At 42.3% G+C, this 22,314-nt stretch overlaps 1 protein-coding gene across 1 annotated transcript in view; it reads right to left on the reverse strand.

Moving 5' to 3' along the window:
* Positions 1–22,314, reverse strand: part of LOC144685064 (activating molecule in BECN1-regulated autophagy protein 1-like) — a 400,294-nt gene that overhangs the window by 328,123 nt on the left and 49,857 nt on the right. Inside the window, exon 8 of the mRNA XM_078549599.1 lies at positions 19,210–20,672. Within this exon, the coding sequence (XP_078405725.1) occupies positions 19,210–20,672 (1,463 nt within the window). The remainder of the gene's footprint in view (positions 1–19,209; positions 20,673–22,314) is intronic.

A 22,314-nucleotide genomic window follows, 5' to 3' on the forward strand; every position in this document is an offset into this window, starting at 1 on the left:
TGCCCCTCACCTTGAACTTATGCCCCCTCGTGACCTACCCTTCAACTGAGGGGAACAGCTGCTCCCTATCCACGCCCCTCATAATCTTGTACACCTCGATCAGGTCGCCCCTCAGTCTTCTTTGGTCCAATGAAAACAACCCAAGTCTATCCAACCTCTCTTCATAACTTAAATGTTTCATCCCAGACAACATCCTGGTGAATCTCCTCTGCACCCCCTCCAGTGCAATCACATCTTTCCTATAATGTGGCAACCAGAACTGCACACAGTACTCCAGCTGTGGCCTCACCAAGGTTCTATACAACTCCAACATGACCTCCCTACTTTTGTAATCTATGCTTCGATTGATAAATGCAAGTGTCCCATTTGCCTTTTTCACCACCCCACTAACATGCCCCTCCGCCTTCAGAGATCTATGGACACACACGCCAAGGTCCCTTTGTTCCTCAGAGCTTCCTAGTGCCATGCCGTTCATTGAATACTTCCTTGTCAAATTACTCCTTCCAAAGTGAATCACCTCACACTTTTCAAGGTTAAATTCCATCTGCCACTTATCTGCCCATTTGACCATCCCGTCTATATTTTCCTGTAGCCCAAGACACACAACCTCACTGTTAACCACCCGGCCAATCTTTGTGTCATCCACAAACTTACTAATCCTACCCCTCACATAGTCATCTATGTTGTTTATATAAATGACAATAGGGGACCGAGCATAGATCCCTGTGGTACGCCACTGGACGCTGGCTTCCAGCCACTAAAGCTTGTGTGTGTGAGTGAAGGAATATTGTAATATAGTCCATCTTTTCTTATTAAATAAATGTTTTATTCTTTTGTTAAACATTCATCAGCTGACTCATGTGACTGTTCAGTAGCCCCTCTCCATTTATCTAAACAAAAAAATTAAAAGTTAGGATCTATCAGACTGGGTTCCACTCTGGGATCAGGCTTGTCCAGGGCTCAGCTGGGGATCATAACACCTAAAGTATTCCCACCTTGTTTCCTGCATTTTCTGAGGTGGGGGAAGGGGGCAGTAGGAAAGGAAAGGGAAGGTGCAGAGAAAATGTGCCAGAATTGACTAATCCATCAAACCATACAAAATTCAATTTAAAATAATTTGACGATTCTAATGCTCAATTAGAGAAAGGTTTGTTTATTTTTGTGATTAATCTTTTAGTACAGTAGTTAGTAGCCATATGAAGGAGAGAACGTTGGAGCTTCTACCATCACTGTCCAAAGTTCCAGACTACAATACGCATGCAAAAGTGAATGCTGCTACAGCAACTCAGACTCCATGAGTGAACCATAACTACTGGGGTGGTGGTGGTATGTTAAGGGAAAAACTTCACAATTGCAGAAGACACTTTGTACCCGAGGTGATGAAAGGTCATATGAAGACCAAGTGACAGGAAAATTTCTGGTATATTTGTACCTGCCCTTTAGCTTTAGATTTTTCAGGAGCATACTATCCTTGAAACTTACAGCACAGAAGGGGGCGATTCTGCTGTCATCTCTTCGAAAGAGCTGTCTAATTTAATCCAACACCCTGACGTTTTCCCCATCACCCTGTAAAGAGATACCTGTGTTTTGAAAGCTTCTATGTTACCTGATTCTATCACAATTTCAGGTAATGCATTCCAGATCATCTGTGAGAAATAATTTCTGTTCAGTGTCCCTCTAGTTATTTTGCCCATTATTTTAACTCCATGACCTTAAGTTATCGACCCACTTCCCATAGGCAACGGTTTCTTCCTACTTATTCTTTCAAAACCCCTCAATTTTCAATACTTGAAATAAGTTTTCCCTCAACATTCTCACTCAGAAGAGAACGATCCCAGCCTCTCCAATCTCTCCATCTAACTAGTACCCCTCATCCTTTGTAATATCGCAGTAAATCTCATCTGTACCCTCCAAGGCCTAGGTATCCTTCTTAATGTATGGTGCCCACAATTTGACAGTATACCCAGCTAAGGGTTAACCAGTGATTTTTAAAATGTTTAGTAAGAATTTGTTTTTGTAAGTGGGTCTTTGAATGCAATGCCAAATATTCTGTACACTTTTTAACTGTCTTGTTAACTTACCTTGCCACTTTCAAGGATTTGAGGGTATGCACCCAGGTGCCTCTGCTCTTGAACCTCTCTCCAAATGGTATAAATTAGAATTTATAGCCTCTCTACATTGTTTTCTCAAAGTGCATTGTTTCATACGTAACCGCATGAAATTGCATCTGCCATGTGACTGCCCATTTCACCAACACATGACCTCCTGAAGTTTGCTACTAACCTGCTCAAAAATTTACTATATTGCAGATGATACAAAGCTTGACAAACTTCAAAATTGTACTCCCTATACTGAAGTGCAGGTCACTTATGTATAACAAGAAAAACACTGGACTTAATAACAACCCTTGCAGAACCCCCATTACATAATTTTCTCCCGGCAGGAAAACATCCATTCGCCACTATAAGTATTAGTCTAAATGATTTGTAGTTACCAGGTTTTTGCCTCTCTCCTTATATTAAGAGTTGTGTAGCGTTTACAGTTCTCCAGTCCTCTGGCACCACTCCCATAACCTAGGGGGATTGAAAGACTGTGGTCAGAGCTTCTACAATCTCCACCCTAGCTTTCCTCAGCAAACTAGGGTGCCAAACCAGGTGCCTGAACTTTGGCTGATATCAACCTGTTCAACTATTTTTTAAAAATACTATCAAATATCTCCACTACTGCAACATTAACTTCATCCTCTTATTTTGTTAGATAGATACAAAGTATCTAAAGTGTTTTAGCCACACCCTCTTCCTCCACAAGATTTGCTATTTTGTCCCAGATTGGCCTCATTCCTTTAAATATCCTTTTCATTTGTATTATATTTATAAAAGATTTTTGGGTTCCCTTTAATATTAACCACTAATATTTTTTCACACACTTTGTCCTTTTTCAATGACTTTCAGCCATATTCTGTACCCGACATTTTTCGTAAACCTCCCTTTATTTTAACCCCCATTTCCTTTATCACCCAGAACTATAGCTTTGGATGCCTCACGCCCTCTTTACCAGAACATGCTTGGTTTCTGCCTGAAGTATTTCTACCTTGAAGGCCCGCCATTGCTCATGCACTGTTTTCCTGACCAGTCATTGTTTCCAAGAAGATCCCTTCTCAAATCACTGGAACTGCTTCTCTTCCATTTGAATATTTTCACCTTTGATTTTTCTTTGCTCCTGTCAATAACTGTTGAAAACTTGTTTACATTATGATCACTAATACCCAGACGCCCTTCCACTCAATACAATTGCCCGATTTCAACCTGCAAATATTTAAATAATGGCCATTAATATTACTTATCCACTTTTGGTCTTTGTTGACCCAAACAGTCAAAGCTTTCTTCAAAAGCAAATAACAAATGTTTGAATTGATCCAAAAATGACATTCTTGCTTTACATTGCAACTGTCCTCAACCTCAGCATTTTCCAAAGCATCAAATGGAAATTTCAACTGACTATCCATAGGAGGCCAGAGATTATTCAGTTGACAAATGCAATCCATGGTCGATGCAGAGCTGTCCGATCCCAGGCAGGTCAGTGTTCAGAACACTTCAATTGGCCGCAATCTCATCAGGCTTTGGGGGATGGAGAAAAAGAAAAGGAAATTCCATTCCCAACTGCCAGAGACATCAATGTTAAGTGCACATATACACATCGAATGAGGACCCAGTCTGGTCTAACTGTTCACATAATTGAATAGCCTGCCACCAGTCACTGTTTAAGTTCACACCAGATACTTGAGGAGGGCAACTGCAAGTGTCAGCAGGAGTCAGTGACTTCAAGGCTGGGGGGGAAGTTTTTTAAAAATGAGAAACTCATAGAAAAAAAAGGCATAACAAGCACCAATTCCAAGCAGGAATGCTTTCATCAGATTGCAAAACTTTTCCCATTTTGCTATTGAAAGGTTCCTTGACTTGCATTCACAAAAAGGAATTTGCTTTCATTGTGATGTTCAAAACAACAGCACCACCACCTGGATAAAGATAATACGGCCAACTGGCACAGGCAACACTTTCATGCTCACCACATATAGATAAGCAGGAAAATTCTTTACACAACATATAAATCCCAAAATGGAACATATGCAGGCAATTTCACTCACGTAGAGTACAGTTTTTTTTGCTGCAAATGTATTTTCAAGTAATGCACTTGTGGTTTAAAATAGAACAAGAGCTGCATTGACATAGCACTTTTTATTACCACCAGACATCTCAAAGCACATTGCAGCCAATAAAGTAGTTTAAGTGTAGTCACTGCTGTAATGTAGGAAACACAGCAGCCAATCTGCACACAGAAGCTCCCAGAAACAGCAATCTGATAACATAACAGATTATCTGGTCATTAATTGATGAATATTGGCCAAGATACCGTGGATAAAAGCAAAATACTGCGGATGCTGGAAATCTAGAACAAAAACAAAAATACCTGGAAAAACTCAGTAGGTCTGACAGCATCTGCGGAGAGGGATACAGTTGATATTTCAAGTCCATATGACCTTTCATCAGAACTAAGACATATAGAAATGAGATGAAATATAAACTGGAAGAAGGAGATGGGACAGGAGAGCTCGATGGGGGCCAGTGATAGGTGGAGGCCAAGAAGAGACTGCCAAAGATGTCATAGACAAAAGGACAAAGGGGTGTTGACGGTGGCGATATTATCTAAAGGATGTGCTAATGGGGACATTAAGGGGAGCAAGCTAGTGGGCAGATAGCCCTAGTGCAGGTGGGGTGGGGGGGAAGGGATCGAAGTGGGCTAAAAAGTGGAGATGAAACAATAGATCGAAATAAATTTAAAAATAGGAGGGAAAAGAAAAATATATAGTTGTAAAAAAATTATAAATTATTGGAAAAAGGGGGATCGGAAAGGGGGTGGGGATGGAGGGGTGAGTTCATGATCTGAAATTGTTGAATTCAATATTAAGTCCGGAAGACTGTAAAGTGCCCAGTCAGAAGGTGAGGTGCTGTTCCTCCAGTTTGCGTTGAGCTTCACTGGAACATTGCAGCAGGCCAAGGGCGGACATGTGGGCATGAGAGCAGGGTGGTGCGTTGAAATGGCGAGCAATAGGGAGGTCTGGGTCATGCTTGCGGACAGACCGAAGGTGTTCCGCAAAACGGTGGATAACTTGCCTGCCCATCTTCACAACAGTGCCATGGGATCTTTTACGTCCACCTGAAAAGGCAAAATGCCCTGTGTAATATCACATCTAAAAGATGGCACCTCAGACTGTGCAACACTGCCTTGGAATTGAATTAGAGTGTCAACCCGGATTCTTGTGCTCAAGTCCGGGAGTGGAACTTGAATCTAGAACCTTCTGACTCAAGCAAGACTGCTCTCAACTGGGCCACGGCTGACACAGATGTTTGACAAGGCACTACATCAAAAGTTATTTTCTTTATTCCTTGTAAGAATGGGTTATTGACAATTTACAAAGTAAATCAAATGTCTGCTTGCACTCCTCAACATAAAGAAATTATAACCAAGAGATGTACATACAAACATACGAATTAGGAGGAGTAGGCCACTCGGCCCCTTGAACCTGCTCCACCATTCAATAAGATCATGGCAGATCTGATTGTAACCTCAACACCACATTCCTGCCTACCCCCGATAACCTTTCACCCCCTTGTTAATCACGAATCTATCTAGCTCTGCCTTAAAAATATTCGAAGGCTCTGCTTCATCACCTTTTGAGGAAGAATGTTCCAGAGACTCACGACCCTCTGAGAGAAGAACATCTGGTCTCTGTCTTAAATGGGCGACCCCTTATTTTTAAACAATGACCCCCTAGTTCTAGATTTTCCCTCAAGAGGAAACATCTTCTCCACATCTACTCTGTCAAGACCTCTCAGGATCTTAAAGGTTTCAATCAAGTTGCCTCTCACCCTTATAAACTCCAGTGGATACAAGCCTAGCCTGCCCAACCTTTCCTCATAAGACAACCCGCCGATTCCTGGTATTAGTTTAGTAAACCGTTTCTGGACTGCTTCTAACGCAGCTACATCTCTCATTAAATAAGGAGACCAATACTGTACATAGTACTCCAGATGTGGTCTCGAGTGTCCTGTACAACTGAAGCATAATCTCCCTACTTTTGTAATCATCCCCTCATAATAAACGATAACATTCTATTAGCTTTCCTAATTACTTTTTGTACCTGCATACTAACCTTTTGTGATTCATGCACTAGGGCACTCAGATCCCTCCAAATGTCAGAGCTCTGCGATCTCTCACCATTTAGATAATTAGCTTTCTTTTTATTCTTCCTGCGACGTTCCTTGCCTTGATATCTTTTGCAGTACAAACACCACAACAACAAAAAAAAGAGAAAACCAGAGATTGAGAGAGGGAGAAAAAAACAAAAGGAAGGTGAGACTGTTAGTAGAGGTATCCAGCTAGTCAACAGACCCTGGAGCAACATGAGAATGTTGGTTGTGGACAGGAGGGAATGGAGTGCTTTGTCTGCCTCATGCATCTCTAGATGCGGGAGCTATTAAATCTAAGTAAGGTTAGAAGAGAATGAGGTGCTCAGGAGGGAAAGGTTCCAGTGGACTGGTGGAAAATTCTGCCATCAAAACAAACTGCTACCAAAATAATTTGGGCAAGGCAGATAATGGAACATATAGCCAGGTGGGAATGCTAAGGGAATTAGCTACATCACCACCCTCACCACCAAGCCAGCATTTTGTCAGCAACAGAATGGTGAGAGGTTCATCCACAAGGAAGTCACAGAAGACAAGGCCTGATGTGCAGAGTAGCCATCATTCTGGGGTCATGATGGAGCACGCTGGTACTTAATGCCCACCAGCAGTTTTTTTTTAAATGGTGGGCAGCAGAAAAGGGGCTGGAGAAAGTCAAGGAGATAATCCAAGTTGGGCAAGCTGGCACTGAAAGTGCAGCACAATGCCAATCTAAGAGACCATTGCAGAGGATGCCAATGGTGGCCACAGGAAGGACGTGGGCTAAATCAAGGAGCACTGAGACCTGGGACAAGAGGAGAAGAGAGAGGAGGAGGAGGAGAGAGAGGAGAAAGAGGGAGAAGGAGAGAGAGGAGGAGGAGAGAGAGGAGGAGGAGAGAGAGGAGAGGAGGAGGAGGAGAGAGAGGAGAGGAGGAGGAGGAGGAGGAGAGAGAGGAGGAGGAGGAGGAGGAGGAGGAGGAGGAGGAGAGAGGGGAGGAGGAGGAGGAGAGAGGAGGAGGAGGAGGAGGAGGAGGAGGAGGAGAGAGGGGAGGAGGAGGAGGAGAGAGGAGGAGGAGGAGGAGGAGGAGGAGGAGGAGGAGGAGAGAGAGGAGAGGAGGAGGAGAGAGAGAAGAGGAGGAGGAGGAGGAGGAGGAGGAGGAGGAGGAGAGAGGGGAGGAGGAGAAAGAGGAGGAGGAGAGAGAGGAGGAGGAGAGAGAGGAGGAGGAGAGAGAGGAGGAGGAGAGAGAGGAGGAGGAGAGAGAGGAGGAGGAGAGAGAGGAGGAGGAGAGAGAGGAGGAGGAGAGAGAGGAGGAGGAGAGAGAGGAGGAGGAGAGAGAGGAGGAGGAGAGAGGGGAGGAGAAGAGAGAGGAGGAGGAGAGAAGGAGGGAGAGAAGGAGGAGGAGGAGGAGAGGAGGAGGAGGAGGAGAGAAGGAGGAGGAGGAGGAGAGAAGGAGGAGGAGGAGGAGGAGAGAAGGGGGAGGAGGAGGAGAAGAGAGAGGAGGAGGAGGAGAAGAGAGAGGAGGAGGAGGAGGAGGAGGAGAGAGGAGGAGGAGGAGAGAGGAGGAGGAGGAGGAGGAGAGAGAGGAGGAGAGAGAGGAGGAGGAGAGAGAGGAGGAGAGAGAGGAGGAGAAGAGAGAGGAGGAGGAGAGAGAGGAGGAGAGAGAGAGAGGAGGAGAGAGAGGAGGAGGAGAGAGAGGAGGAGGAGAGAGAGGAGGAGGAGAGAGAGGAGGAGGAGAGAGAGGAGGAGGAGAGAGAGGAGGAGGGAGAGAGAGGAGGAGGAGAGAGAGGAGGAGGAGAGAGAGGAGGAGGAGAGAGAGGAGAAGAGAGAGGAGAAGGAGGAGAAGAGAGAGGAGAAGGAGGAGAAGAGAGAGAAGGGGGAGGAGAAGAGGAGGAGAAGAGAGAGGAGGAGGAGAGAAGGAGGGAGAGAAGGAGGAGGAGGAGGAGAGGAGGAGGAGGAGGAGGAGAGAAGGAGGAGGAGGAGAGGAGGAGGAGGAGGAGGAGGAGAGAAGGAGGAGGAGAAGAGAGAGGAGGAGGAGAAGAGAGAGGAGGAGGAGAAGGAGAAGAGAGAGAAGGGGGAGGAGAAGAGAAGGAGGAGGAGGAGGAGAAGAAGAGAGACGAGGAGGAGAAGAGAGAGGAGGAGGAGAAGGGGGAGAAGAGGAGGAGGAGAAAAGAGAGAGGAGGAGGAGGAGAGAAGAGGAGGAGGAGAAGAGAGAGGAGAAGGAGGAGAAGAGAGAGGAGAAGGAGGAGAAGAGAGAGGAGAAGGAGGAGAAGAGAGAGGAGAAGGAGGAGAAGAGAGAGGAGAAGGGGGAGGAGGAGGAGGAGGAGAAGAGAGAGGGGGAGGAGGAGAAGAGAGAGGGGGAGGAGGAGAAGAGAGAGTGGAGGAGGAGAAGAGAGAGGAGGAGGAGAAGAGAGAGGAGGAGGAGAAGAGAGAGGAGAAGAAGAAGAGAGAGGAGGAGAAGAGAGGAGGAGGAGGAGGACGAGGAGGAGGAAAAAAGAAGCATCATGGGTGACAGAAAATTTGATTATGAAGAGAAGACTGGCTGAATGAATGAGAGGGGGCAAAGAGTAGAGCTGGACTTAGACAACAAGGAAGTTGCAGCAGGGAACTTAGGTCCAGAGATGGAGGCAACATGTGCATGTGATTGGATGCAAAGGCACTTTGGATCTTAACCACCAGTGGTATTTGCTTAGACTCAACGAGGAAGGTTCTCAGGATAAGGGGTGACATGAAAAAGGTAATCAGTCAAATGTTAGAAGACTTGTTGAGGGAGAAACCTCATGTCAAGAGACAGCACTGGGGAAAAAAGTCCAGCTTAGGAAACAGCAGGGAAGTGAAGGTTCAGCTTGGAGCCAGCAAAGAACACAACTTCCCTCAAACCTCCACATCCTCTGGAGTCGACCCAGACTTGGTATTACTTGATCATATCTTTTTGTTTTCTCTTTACAATCTTGATGTTCTGCATTAAGAGCTTTCATTAAAAGAAAATTGAGACACCTCCCTCACAGCAATTGGTTTTTGAACAAAAATTCAGCACACCTTTACCAGTTACTTAAATGTATTTAAAATTTCCGAGGAATTTTTAAAACATAAACAACGCCCGAGTATTATCCAGCATGGCTAACAAAATGCCACGAGAACAAAATGACTAGCATATCAGATTCAAAGTTTACTTGATGCACATAAGTTTGTATAATTTTTGAATCTCATATTGTTATATAGCTTCCTGGGTTCTGGAAAGGAAACTGTAATGGGAAGATAATTCATGTCACTTTTAAAGACCTACCACCAGTGAGATGAACCGGGGCAAATCCGTGGGAAAAGTCTAAAACTTTGCAAGTGTTAGGAAATGAGACAGTTTACTAAGTTAAATTTGTATCTGTGGATGTTAGGAATGAGTTTTAGCTTTAAAGTTTAAGTTTGATTTGTATTTCAGTATCTGTGTTTAGAAAGGTCAAACGGAGTTTTAGTTTCACTCTAAAAGGCGCCTGCGTTTCTAATAAGAGTGTTACGACTGTGGCAGCTAAGTTAAACAAAACAAGAGTAGAAAAAAACTGGGCTATTGCTTAGTAACAGGAGTCCAGTGAGACAGGTCCCTCCCACAGGCAGACACAAATAAACTAAGGAAACAGCAGTTTTGAGTTCTGTTGGAAGCTAGGACTTGAGAGAGACTGGACACTGGGAGAGGGAACTGCAGAGTGAGAGCAGATTTCCCAAAAGAGCCAAAAAGTCCCAAGGCCATAGGAGTGAGACAGAAGCAGGGGAAGTCCCAAGCAGACCTTCTAGTCAAAGGAGGGACAGGAACCTGGAAAAGGTACTGTTTAGTGAAGTTAAGAGTGAGGGGCAGAGAGAAAGGCTTCAAACTTCAGATTTAAAGAGGAAAAAGCTGCAGAAATCAGATTTAAGAGGCAAGACGGTCCAAAGAGACGGCTAAACGTTTGTAATTCTTTGCTATGGGCATGTGAAGCAGTGGTACTAATGAAGGCTGAGTTGGTGAGAGAGAGTGCATGGAAGGCAGCTTGAATGCATGTGGTGACCCAGGGAAGAGGAACATCGGAAGTAGAGTTTGAAACCCTGGAGAAGCCTTGCAGAAGGCATATGAGAGAAAGCATCGGTTTGGGAGAAGATTCCAAAGCGAGTTCTTGGAGAGTAGAGACTGGAAACCCTCATGTGAAAGATGGAGTTCAGTGAGACGGGTTGCTTCATGGAGTGACAAGCGTCGGTTTGGCGGGGGGGGGGGGGGGGGGAGGAGTTGAGGAGATCCATAGCACCTGGTTGAGGTGGCATCTGTCACTTGGTTTCAGAGCATGGTCTGACCAATCACAGGGTGCCTTTTACATGGACTTTGTACTTAATGCGAACATTAGAGTACAAGGTTGTTTTTGTTACTTGCGTTATCCTTACAAACCGGTATATATCTGTAAAGGTATAGTTGTGGGTGAAAGAATATTGTAATACAGTTCATCTTTTCTTGTTAAATGCACGTTTCATTCTTTTGTTAAGAGTTCATTAATTGACTCCAGTGACTGTTCAGTGGCCACTCACCACATATCTAAACAAACAAATTAAAAGTTAGGATCTATCACACTGGGTTCCACTCTGGGATCAGACTTGTCCAGGGGTTACCTCAGCTGGGATCATTACACAAGTTGTAAAAGTCCCTTAAACTGCCTTTGAAATTTAGCAGCTGAAAAGTCAAGTCCTTACTTATCACCTAAGGCAGAATTTAATACCCAACTTATTTACTTGTAATTCCAACTGTACCATAGCCTCTCGTTACAAATGCATGCATCTAAAACCTTTACCTTTCATGTCTCAGTTTCCATAGACAAGCTGTCTTTACTAACCTTTCACTCTGTTTCGTTAATCATGGACACACACAGCTTTCTTTACAGAGTACCACAATATTCCCAAAAATATTAAAATAATTAACATTCATCGTCACATCAGAAAGAGAGGTTACCATTTCATAATACCTGGTTTATACAAGTTTGCATTGATTGACAGCTTTTTAAAAATCCCTCACCTATCTTTCTGGAATCTAGGTAAGCTGAATTGAAGGCCCAAGTTATCTTGACTGACTTTGAGGTGTCAAATAACTATGGCACTTCAATGTGGCAGTACGGAGGGCATGCTGTGTTATCGGAGGTACCATCATTCAGATGAGACATTAAAATTGGGTTTAATATCTCTCTGTTCAGATGGATGTAGAAGATTCCGTGGTACTTTTTTTTGAAGACAGTTCTTCTGGTGGTCTGGCAAACACTCCAACACTCAGCCAAAATCACCAAAAATAAATCATTCTAGTCATTGATGACACTGCTGCTAGTGGAGCCTTGCTGTGCACAAAATGGTTCCTGTGCTTGCTCACCTAATAGTGACAACCATATTCATTGGTTGTAAAGTTCTTTTGAGACTTTGTGAGAATGTGAAAGGCGGTATACAAATAACTTTATTCTTCCTTCACTCTCAGAAAGCAATGTCCTGGGCAACCTGGACATTGCTTTCTGAGAGTGAAGGAAGAATATTCAATTACCAATTTTTCATTGGTCCCTGTGCAAAGTTGGTTGTGCTGGCAATTGAGGTACAAGCCTGCTTTGTGGCTTCCCATGCATGGTACAACTCCAATTTGGAACACCCTCATGTTACCTAATGAAAGCTCTTCCAAACTTCTTGTACTAAACATTCTACAAAACCCATACTGCATAGTATGGGATCAGTGCATCTCCAGTCTGGACAACTAATGCATTGAGACAATGACTAAAAGAAAACAGAAGTTTGACATATTGCTTGATTGCTGTCAAGTGTCTTTTAGTGGTGAGGAAAGAGAGCTGAAGGATGTCCCAATGTCTCACTGTGCTTATCGAGGGCAGCCGAGCTAAAAGGCAAAAGCCCAGATGTGTTTCTTACTTTGCGGAGTTCATCTTGGCAGGAATACTAGTAGTGGTGATACAAATAGACCACAGCTCCCTTGGTTAAGGAGGATAAAACAAGCAACTCATCATTTCTATCCATCAACACCTCTTGAATTTGTGAAGGCATCATGTGAACACAGGCTTGCTTATGTCTGAATCATCTAACCATATAACTAACAAAGATCACATGTGACTAACAGCACTTGGGGAAACCAAGGGTGATAGGGAAATCAAGGATGATACAGTATAATCCAGTAAGGAATCAAGATCCTTGGGCATTGCAGAAGCCTGGAAAAGGGCAAATTGGACTGACCAAAAGCATCCTCCAAAAGGTGAGAAACCAGTCTGTTCCCCATGTGTTCAATAGCAGTACTGTTGCCATAAAGATACTAATTTTACCACAAATGTTTGCAGGCCTCTGCTTCCAACAAATATTGGCGAGTGTTTTAGTGGGATCTAATTGAGGAATTCATATTAGTCAAATACAGAATAATAGAGGCTCAGAAATGAATTACAATCTCCAAATCATTCGAGTTATTGATATGATTTAAATATGGAATAATAGACACCTAGGAATGAGGTACAGGGTGGCATCTGCTCATGGGGTCTGAATTCTCCACAAATTAAATGGTGAATTACAGATATTACAATCTTCTGATCTACCTAATCAAGAGTCAGATGAGTCCCATGCTACCAGCATTAGGTTTAGTTCTGGTGTCAATAATCCTCCAGTGTAAAGCTGTAGAAAATGTAACCCTATATCCAATTTAGAAATTATTCCAATATAACTGATCTCTTAATTAAGGACAATGTTTTAGTGTAGAAGTTCAGCCACTGAGTAGGCACCTGGGGTCGTAAGATCTACTCCTATAGCAAAGGAAATGTGTATATTTGGCGGGACGGGGCGGGGTAAGTGTGCTAAGGCTGGCTATTTCTCATTCCTGTAATTCCATTATTTTAAGCAAAAAGCAGGGTTAACCTCATCTGGAAACTCTCTGGATCATGCACTGCAATAGTGGCCCTAGTCTACTCTGCCCCCGAATGCTCTGCCTCATGGTCCCTCAGTCACCACAAAAATGTCACGAATGAGCAGCTGAACACTGTCATGAGAAGAGAGTCAGGGATGCTTAAATACACTCAGTGGCTTCTGGTGCTGTCCCATATTGCCTGCCTGCAATTCACCACGATACCACTGTATTGCGTGAGATGGAAAAAGTCATGAGCAACGTAGACATACCCAATCAGAAAGACTTAAAAAAAAACCCCACCAGGAAAGCTCTTGACATCACATCAGCCATTCTGGGAAATGACACCTAATAAACATGCAGCTGAAATCAACCCACTGTCCAGATGGACAGAATCATGGGAGGCGTGTAGCAAAAAAGAATTCACACACTATCAATGACCCAACATCAGAGATCCCTAGTGTTGACACCTGACCAAGAGAGTGGACAGCGCTCAACCAAATCAATGTGTGGCATAGACAATGTGACCACCTACTCCATAAATGGGACACGAGGGATGATGCAAAGTGTGATTGTTGCCCATGTGACCCAGGCTGTGGAACACATGACATCAACCGACCCAAAAATGTGCATTCCAGGAGACACATTTCACCACAGTACATATCAGAGAGCCTTGAGTGGGTTGTCAAACAAGACATCCCATTATGAAGCTTTTCCATCATATGAAAGTCAGTAAGTATGTGTAAACCATGTGAACCCCTAAACTAGAAAATAAATAAGTTCACTAAATGCAGGATTCCGGGTGATCAGGCAGTGAAAAATATGAGATTCCAAACCAAGCCTTAGAAATGTGGAAGTGAGACGGACAAGAAGTAGGAGTAGATCTTACAATCCCTGGTGCCTACTCAATAACTGAACTTCCACATTAAAACATTGCTCTTAATTAAGAGGTCAGTTAAATTGGAATATTTTCTGTAAATCAGATATAGGGTTATATTTTCTATACCTTTACACTGGAGGGTTCTTGACACCAGGACTATACTTAACGCTAGTAGCATGGGACTTCATCTGGCTCTTGATTAGGTAGATCAAAAGCTTGTAATATCTGCAATTCATCATTTAGTGTGTGGAAAATTCAATCCCCATGATCAGATACCACCCTATACCTCATTCCCAGGTGTGCATTATTCCATATTTAAATCATATCAATAACTCAAATTAATTACAATCTCCAAATCATTCTAGAGTCTCGCCCAATGTGAATTCCTCAATTAGGTCCCACTAAAACACTCGCCAATGTTTGTTGGAAGCAAGAGGCCTGCAAACATTTGCAGTGATACTAGTATCTTTATGGCAACAGTGCTGGTTTAAATCCCATCACATGCCATATCCAACCTATTCCTCTCATCAATCTCATATCGCCATCCCATCCTACCACTTCTTCTTAAACAATCCCTATCGCACATTCAATCCCTCCCACACCATCCCATCCCCATTTCATACCTCCCATGCATTCCCCAGGGAAACTATTTTTAAATTAATTATTTTTTTAAACAATTTATCAGTCATGAGTAACCACACGAAAAAAAGCTTACAGTACAGGAATAATTCAATACGCTTACGTTTGGAAGAGAAAGAGGAAGAAAGGAAAAGAGAAGTAAGAGGAAGAAGAAAAAGGAAAAAAAAAACTCTACAACCACCCAAAAAATAATTATAAATTAACAACAATCATAGGTCAGATATAGTTTCACCTGATATAATTCATATAACCTAATTAGGGTCAGTTATATATAAGTAGAAAGCTGTAGTTCCTCAAAGCAATCTAAGAAAGGCTGCCAAGCTACATAAAATCCATCAGTAGAGCCTCTTATAGGGTACTTAATTTTCTCAAGTTTAAGATTCTGCATAAGATCACGTATCCAATTAATAAAAGAAGGCGGGGCAGACTGTTTCCAATTTAATAGAATAATACGTCTAGCCAATGATGTTGAAAAGGCAAATGTATCAGACTGAATTTTTATAAGAGGGATGCCATTTGATTCCACTCCAAAGTATGCTGTGATAGGAGAGGGTTCAAAGTTGCTTCTGAAAATATGTGGAGAGTGATCTAAAATTTTTTGTCCAAAACGAAGCCAATTTAGGACAGGACCAGTACATATGAATTAGAGGGGCTAGGGCAGTATGACATTTATCACAGATTAGATCAAAATTTCACCTTGGATAGATGGATACGATGTAAGATTTTAAAATCGTAGCAACCCATGTCTTGCACATAAAGATGAGGAGTGTACACGAGAGAGAATAGACTTCCAGTTATCTTCTAATAAGTCTAAGTCAAAAACTCTTTGGGAGCAAGATTTTAAAGGTAGGAAGCTAAGGGCAGTGTAGTGAAAAAATTAGAGAATACAATTTGGAAATGAACCCCCTAACAAAAGGATTTAATTCTAACATAATATTTATCGGTGATTTAGGGGGCAATAAAGGAAACTGGGCGATTTTTTTGCACGCAAAATCTCTGATTTGTAAATAGCAAAAATAATGTGTGTGGGGCAGATCATGTTGCCAAGAGGGAGAGAGTGTTAAAAGAAACAAAAATATTACTATAAGCTAGTAAGGGTATTGACACCTCTCGCGTGCCAGACTTGAAAGGCAGGGTCTCCTAATGAAGGCGGAAATAAATGGCTTGCATTAATAGGACTGTGTAAAGAGTGAGATTGCAGCCCAAAATGTGTTCTGAACTGGGTCCAAATCTTAAGTGACTGTCTAACAATAGGGTTTGAAGAAAAGTGACTAGTTGAGAAAGGAATGGGGGAGCATGACAGAGATGTGGATTGACAGGAGGCTGCCTCCACGCTAAACAAGCAAAGTCCGAATGAAGCCAAAAAGGTATTAAAGATATTAGCAGACCTATAATAAAATTGAAAATTTGGCAGTGCCAAACCACCTAAATACTTGGGACTTTATAGATAAACTTTACAAATTTTGGGTGTTTTCTTATTCCAAATAAAGGAAGAAATCAATTGTCTATTGTAACAAAAAAATGCTTGGGAATAAACAATGGAGTGCGCTGAAATAAGTATCGAAATTCTGGCAAAATATTCATCTTTACAGAATTTATATAACCAACTAAAGAAAGAGGTAAGCTAAACCAATGTGCTAAGTGCTGCTTCATATGTTCCATTGCAGTTCATACCGGCCTATTTCCCTTTTAAATTCAGGTGTCAAGATACTAGCTAAAGCCTTAGATCCACCATCTTGAACCTGTCCTTCCATCTATTATCTCTGCTGACCAAACAGATTTTATACAGGGCAGGCAATCCTTCTCCAATTTAAGGCGTCTTTTCAATATTATTTATACACATTCAACTACTCCTCTCCCTTTGGTCTTTATAATTATGGATGCAGAAAAGGCTTCTGATATAGTGGGATAGAGTAGAGTTCTTCACTCTTCAAAAATTTGGATTTGGACCATTTTTATAAAACGTACAAAACTATTGTACTCCTCACTGGTTACTTCAGTACATACAAATAATAGCCACTCTAAACTCTTTGACCTCCATCGAGGTACCAGACAGGGCTGTCCCCTTTCCCCTACTTTTCGCGATACCTTCCGCTGTTCTTTTTCCTCCACCAAACCCTCACCCCATTCAACCACTGGCAGCCTCATGTGCTCCAGGCCTCGATGCGCCCCATATCCTGCCGAGAGTCAGGCTCCGCTCATCAAATCAAACCACCAACCAATCAGAAATGTGTAGGCAGACAAAACAGATTCTACATATAGGCCATCTGACTCCTTGATTAGATTCTAGCCTGTAACTTATTCCCAAATATTCATTCTGTGACGTTCATTATAACCTCCTTTTGTGAGGGAACAAAAATAGCAAATCTTAGCAATGAAATACATGCAATTAAAATTTGAAGGAGCCCTGCAGCTTTGGTTTATCTTATTAAAATATAAATGATTTAAACAATGTCTGCAAGTTTCCGGCCTATGAAAACTACCTGCATGGAGGTGAAACTGGTCATTACAAAAATAAAACGGAGCTGATTAGTCCAGACCAAAATAAGCAGTACAAGCGATATGGTGGACAATAAAAAGATACTGACACGGGTGCGGTGGTGCGGAAAGAGAAGAAAGAAGTTGGTGAGTCAAGGGAAAACGGAGGAATCCTGTTCCTGACTACTGCCTATCGACTGGGCCAAGAGCTGCGTGTGAAGATCATATTTAATAAGAGCTGAATTAAGCTCAACTGTAATGCATCTGGAGTAAAATATTCATTAAAACCCTTTGTCAAGGCTCATGCATGATAAAACATTTTTAACATGTATATCTACAGATTTTATCAGTTCACCCAATCCACTTTACACCACCCTCTAAATTAGGTACAGGCAGATTCATTAAAACAATACTTAAAGGGCTAAAATGATAGATTGGATAAACTTGGTTTGCCTTCTCGAACTTAGAAAGTTTAGGTGTGCTATAATTGAAATCTTTAAAATCAAGTGTTTTTATAGGGTAGATAGGGTGGAGGAACCCAGAACAACATAAAGCTCATAATCTTAAAGGTCAGAGCTAGGCTGTTTAAGAGTGAAATCAGAATAGACTTTTCCCACACAAAAAGCGCAGTGGAAATCTGGAACTCTCTTCCCCTAAAAGGCTGTGGATGCTGAGTCAATTAAAAATTTCAAGTTCAGCATTGACAGAGTTTTATTAGGCAAGGTTATCAAGAGATGCAGAGAAAAGTCACATGAATGAGGTTGAGGGCAGATTAGCCTCATTAGTCTGCTTGCTTTCTTTCAATTGTGATGTTCAAAATAAATTTTTTTTTTTTAAATTTCATTTTATTTGAACATACAACCCCAACCCTCACCTGCCTTTTATTGATAAAAATGAAAACTGAAAAATACCAATAAAAACCCAGAGGCAAAAAATCAACAGGTTCACAGAGTCTGTCATTTAATTTTTTGTAAATGTTCAGGTACTGCAACATGACATTTTAACTGCTGTACTTTGACTTTCCCCTGGACTTTCCACACAAGATAACTATCTTGTAAGGCAAATAAAAAGGGGAAAGGAATAATTATTAGATTTGTGTCATCTGGGTGATTCGCTTTAGTGTCCTCAGGTGTGTAAAATGAGCAAACAAATAACGGTAACTAAGGGAGGTTCAAGTGCCCTTCAGTTTTTCACACCCTGATAGCAAACTTAAACCATTGGCAGGAAGCCTGTCAGATGGCAGTTTCAGGTTAAGACTCATTCATCCTTTTGTAGCAGTACGCATATGCTATGGTATGACTAATGATGTGCCATTGATCCACGAGAGGTAAAACAGGGTTATCCAAATTGGCAGCTTTAAACAACCTGATTCAAAGTAAAGAGCTGTTCAGCCAGGATAGAACTATCTGCTTTTTGCAGAGATGGACCTCAGTTATCATAACCACATTGTTCCACAAGTATGCTGCTAATCTCAATGAGCCTCCATCTTTGTTGTTGTCAGTTTTATCCATTAATATGCTTTCGAATAACTTTTCTGGTCAGTGAGAACAAACATGAAGGTCTTAAGCTTTAAATAAAAAACTTACTTGGCACAGTGAAGTGATGAAATAATCAACAACTGCAGAATGAGCTCAGCCCTTCCAGCACTACCTGTTACAATGTCACTGCTGCCCTTCACCACCCAATAGGCAACAATTCATGATCGTTATTACTGATCTTTAAACACCTCATACGCTCTTGTGGTCCAAAGAGCACTCAGGAGTCCAACATTCCCCAGCTACAACTAAAGTCAAGATTACAATTTCAAATGTGGGCCAACCTGTACTCAAACCAAGTTATTATTGGAAACTGGAATTAACCAAGCATCGTGAAGTTAAATACTAAAGGTGTCATAATTTAAGTTTAACATCAATCACAAACTGTATGTTCATGTATACATACAAGCAAGTACAAAAAAAAGCCAAGAGCTGACTCTAACATGTACCACTATTATGACTTGGAAATGTGTAACTTCCTGCAGCCGGTATTTTTACTATAGATTAATACCCATTTGGAAAACAAATGCTCAAGGCTAATTTTAACTTCCTGTATTGTAAAATAAAGGAAAATTTACCTTCTCAGCAAATTTTCTTCTGAGTTTTCTTCAGGCATTTCTTGGTTTAAGGCCTCTTGTGAAACATTCGACATTCTGTTTGATGGTTGACTATACACCCGCTCCCAGTGTCCCGTCTCATTGTTAAATGTTAGACCCATTGTACGTTCCCCTTGCTGGCCGGAGCCATGACGGGCAAATCTGCCTTCTGTGCCACTCAATCCATGAGCCCTACCCATGATCCCTCTACTTGGTGGGGTTGGGGAATGGCTGCTACCCTGCCCTAGTGGTTCATAACTGTTTGGCACATGCCAAGAGCTGCTCTCATTAGATGAAAAAAGTTGTGTGGTCCGCTCCCATCGCTGAGTGTCATGGTTAAAAGTCAAAAGATTATGGCAGGCTCTGCAACGGCTAAGATGTCCACTTGATGAATTGGAAGTGTTTTCACCATTTTGCTGCGATGGCCCTGCCCTATTAGGTTCTATGTTATTATTTAGGATCTCCTGCACCTGCTGGGATTGATTGGACTCGCCACCAACTCGCTGATCCACGTGCTGGAAGCTGTCCATCTCCATGAAATAGCGGCTCAGGTTGCACTGGAGGACATTCCTGACAGATGGCTGGTTGTTCGATCTCTCTTCACCTGTACTGCTGTTAACACCAGTATTACCACTACTGCTTGTGCCAGGGCTCGAGACACTGCTCCCCTCAGAGGCTAATGTGTAAACAGGTTGAGCGTTTGTCTCCTGCTGTCTCAGCACCGATAGCAAGCTTACGGATGATGCACTAGTTCTAGGGGGTGGCATACTTTCCAATTCAGACCTTGGCGATATGTTCAGCATTGTTCTTGTCCAGTCAGACCCACTTAACCTTGAGCTCTGTTCCCTGTACCCTGGGGTGGAGTTAGATTGTTGCAGTCCTCCTGAATGGTATGCTGTGTGCCCTAATAAGCCCCTCCTGCTTGTGGCTGCAGACAAATTTCGGAGAGAGTTGCCAGAGGTCTCATAGTTTACAGTACTGAATGCAGAAGGTCGGTCAGGAATACGTGGGTCAGGTTGGGATAAAGGCCTTTCAGGAGGAATACGAGGCTCAGTCCGTGCAGATGTCGAGGTGGTGGCTGCAGAGGATGTTGAAGGAGTACTGTCTTCACTGGGTACAGAAGAGGAGGATGATGACCTCAGGGCAGAACAACGGCTACACAAACAAACCAATCCCATGTGATGAACACACTCCTGTACAGGGTAGCTGAAACGATCACGAAGCACAGCATATACCGAAGTCCTACCACTTTCACCTGCTGGCAAGGTGCTCTCCTCACTCTGGCTCTGATCTCCAGTCGTTGTACCAGATGACCGTGAGGACAACATATGTAGAAAATTGTGGAGCAGTGGTGTTCTACGGACAGGCTGTGATTGGAGGAAAGATCGCTGACGATATTGAGCAGTGTCGACGTTATCCAATGGAACTTCACCATCATCATCATTCTAGGTGGGGGGGAAAAAGAAAATAATACATAAAAGTTGCAGAATCCAATGTGTCTTTTCTCTTCAAGAATTCTCTATCCCAACCCAAATGCTCTCCTTAAAAAAGCATTTTCACTTCCCTTTATTTTGGGAGAGGAAAACAAAGAATGGGAGAGGTATTGAAGAAAGGAAATCACCAAGACATAGTTAGCAGCAACAATCCATGTACGACTGCATCTGTAACAACTTCTGGGCAAACAGGCTCCGTGGCCTGGAACCAGGCCTCCTGAAAAAAAAAAGACTCAAATGGAAGTCACTGTTCACTGTCAGTCCCTTGTCCAAAAGTACCCTCATATAAAGTAGCCTAAAACACCTATTACGGATAATTCTGTCAACCTGGAAAGAAGCTCATGTTACTTTGAAGATTGCCTGAGCACATTTTCCTAATCTGGAGTATCAGGAAACACTCAAACATCCATCAAGCAGATTCAGGAGCTGCCACAAATATCGCCAGGCTAATAAGCCAGGTCAAGCTCTGCCAATGGTTTGTACCACGTTACTCAACATCTGCTACCTTTGAGTTCAAATTTTAACTCCAGAACAATTACCTAAAATATTCATCATGATCCACTGGAACTCAATCCCACATCCTTAAACAACACTGCGAAAATACCTCCATCTTGTCCACAATGCTCACTTCCATGTCAACAGACTACAGACAAAACCTAGAAGGGGATTTAGGAACACCACATAATTGATTAGCAATTGTCAAAGGTGTTGGCATAACTCTTTTCTCTCTCCAAGTTGAGGATTTTAACGTTTCAGGTTGATGACTGATCTGACGAAGGATTATCGAACTGAAACATTAACACTCTCTCTACACAGATGCTGCCAGACCCAAAGTATTTCAAGCACTGTTTTTATTTTCGATTTCCATTATCCATAATACTTCATAGGAGACGGAGCCTTTTTTACAACTCCCCATCCAAAGTCTAGCACAAGCCTGCCAGCCATACAAAGGTGTACCCGAGCGCCAACCAACATATATGGGGCAGTCATTTCTTTAAATATATAGCTGAGTCAGTTTCAAGCTGTTGGCAACCTAATCCTGGCTGCTTAAATTCATTTGCCCACCTCCTCAATAATAACTGCAAGCACCTTATAGTGAAGGACACACATCTAGAGTCTTAGAACATAAGCCCTAAATACTACACCAAACGCTTGCACAGTCTTGCTGCTAAAAAAAATTTAATGTATCCTCTAGCCAACACTATGCAAATACAACCGAGGAAATCCTAAAATTCAGGAAATCCTAAAACTGCCACACTACTGTAAATGCTCCCTTTTTCGTAAATAAAACCTGACTTTACAAAGGCTGTTTTATAGCATTCAAATTATTTTATTATACAGTCCCCAGGTCATCATGCCCACAGTCACCTAACTGCTGTGAACTGAAATCAAAGTCGAAGCAACCTTGTAAATGGTGTTCTTTTATATAATATATTTATGGAAAGTAGATATGTCCAAACCAATATATAAAATAATCACAATATCATGATACACCAACAGCACAGTTGTATTCCATAAAATATAACCAACTCTGGCTGTGAACAAATGTGTTACAAAGGTTTTATATGATTGCTATGTTTTGGGACTGTGTCTT

This window comes from Cetorhinus maximus, chromosome 9 (assembly GCF_964194155.1).
Source record: "Cetorhinus maximus chromosome 9, sCetMax3.hap1.1, whole genome shotgun sequence".
Classification (NCBI taxonomy): domain Eukaryota; kingdom Metazoa; phylum Chordata; class Chondrichthyes; order Lamniformes; family Cetorhinidae; genus Cetorhinus; species Cetorhinus maximus.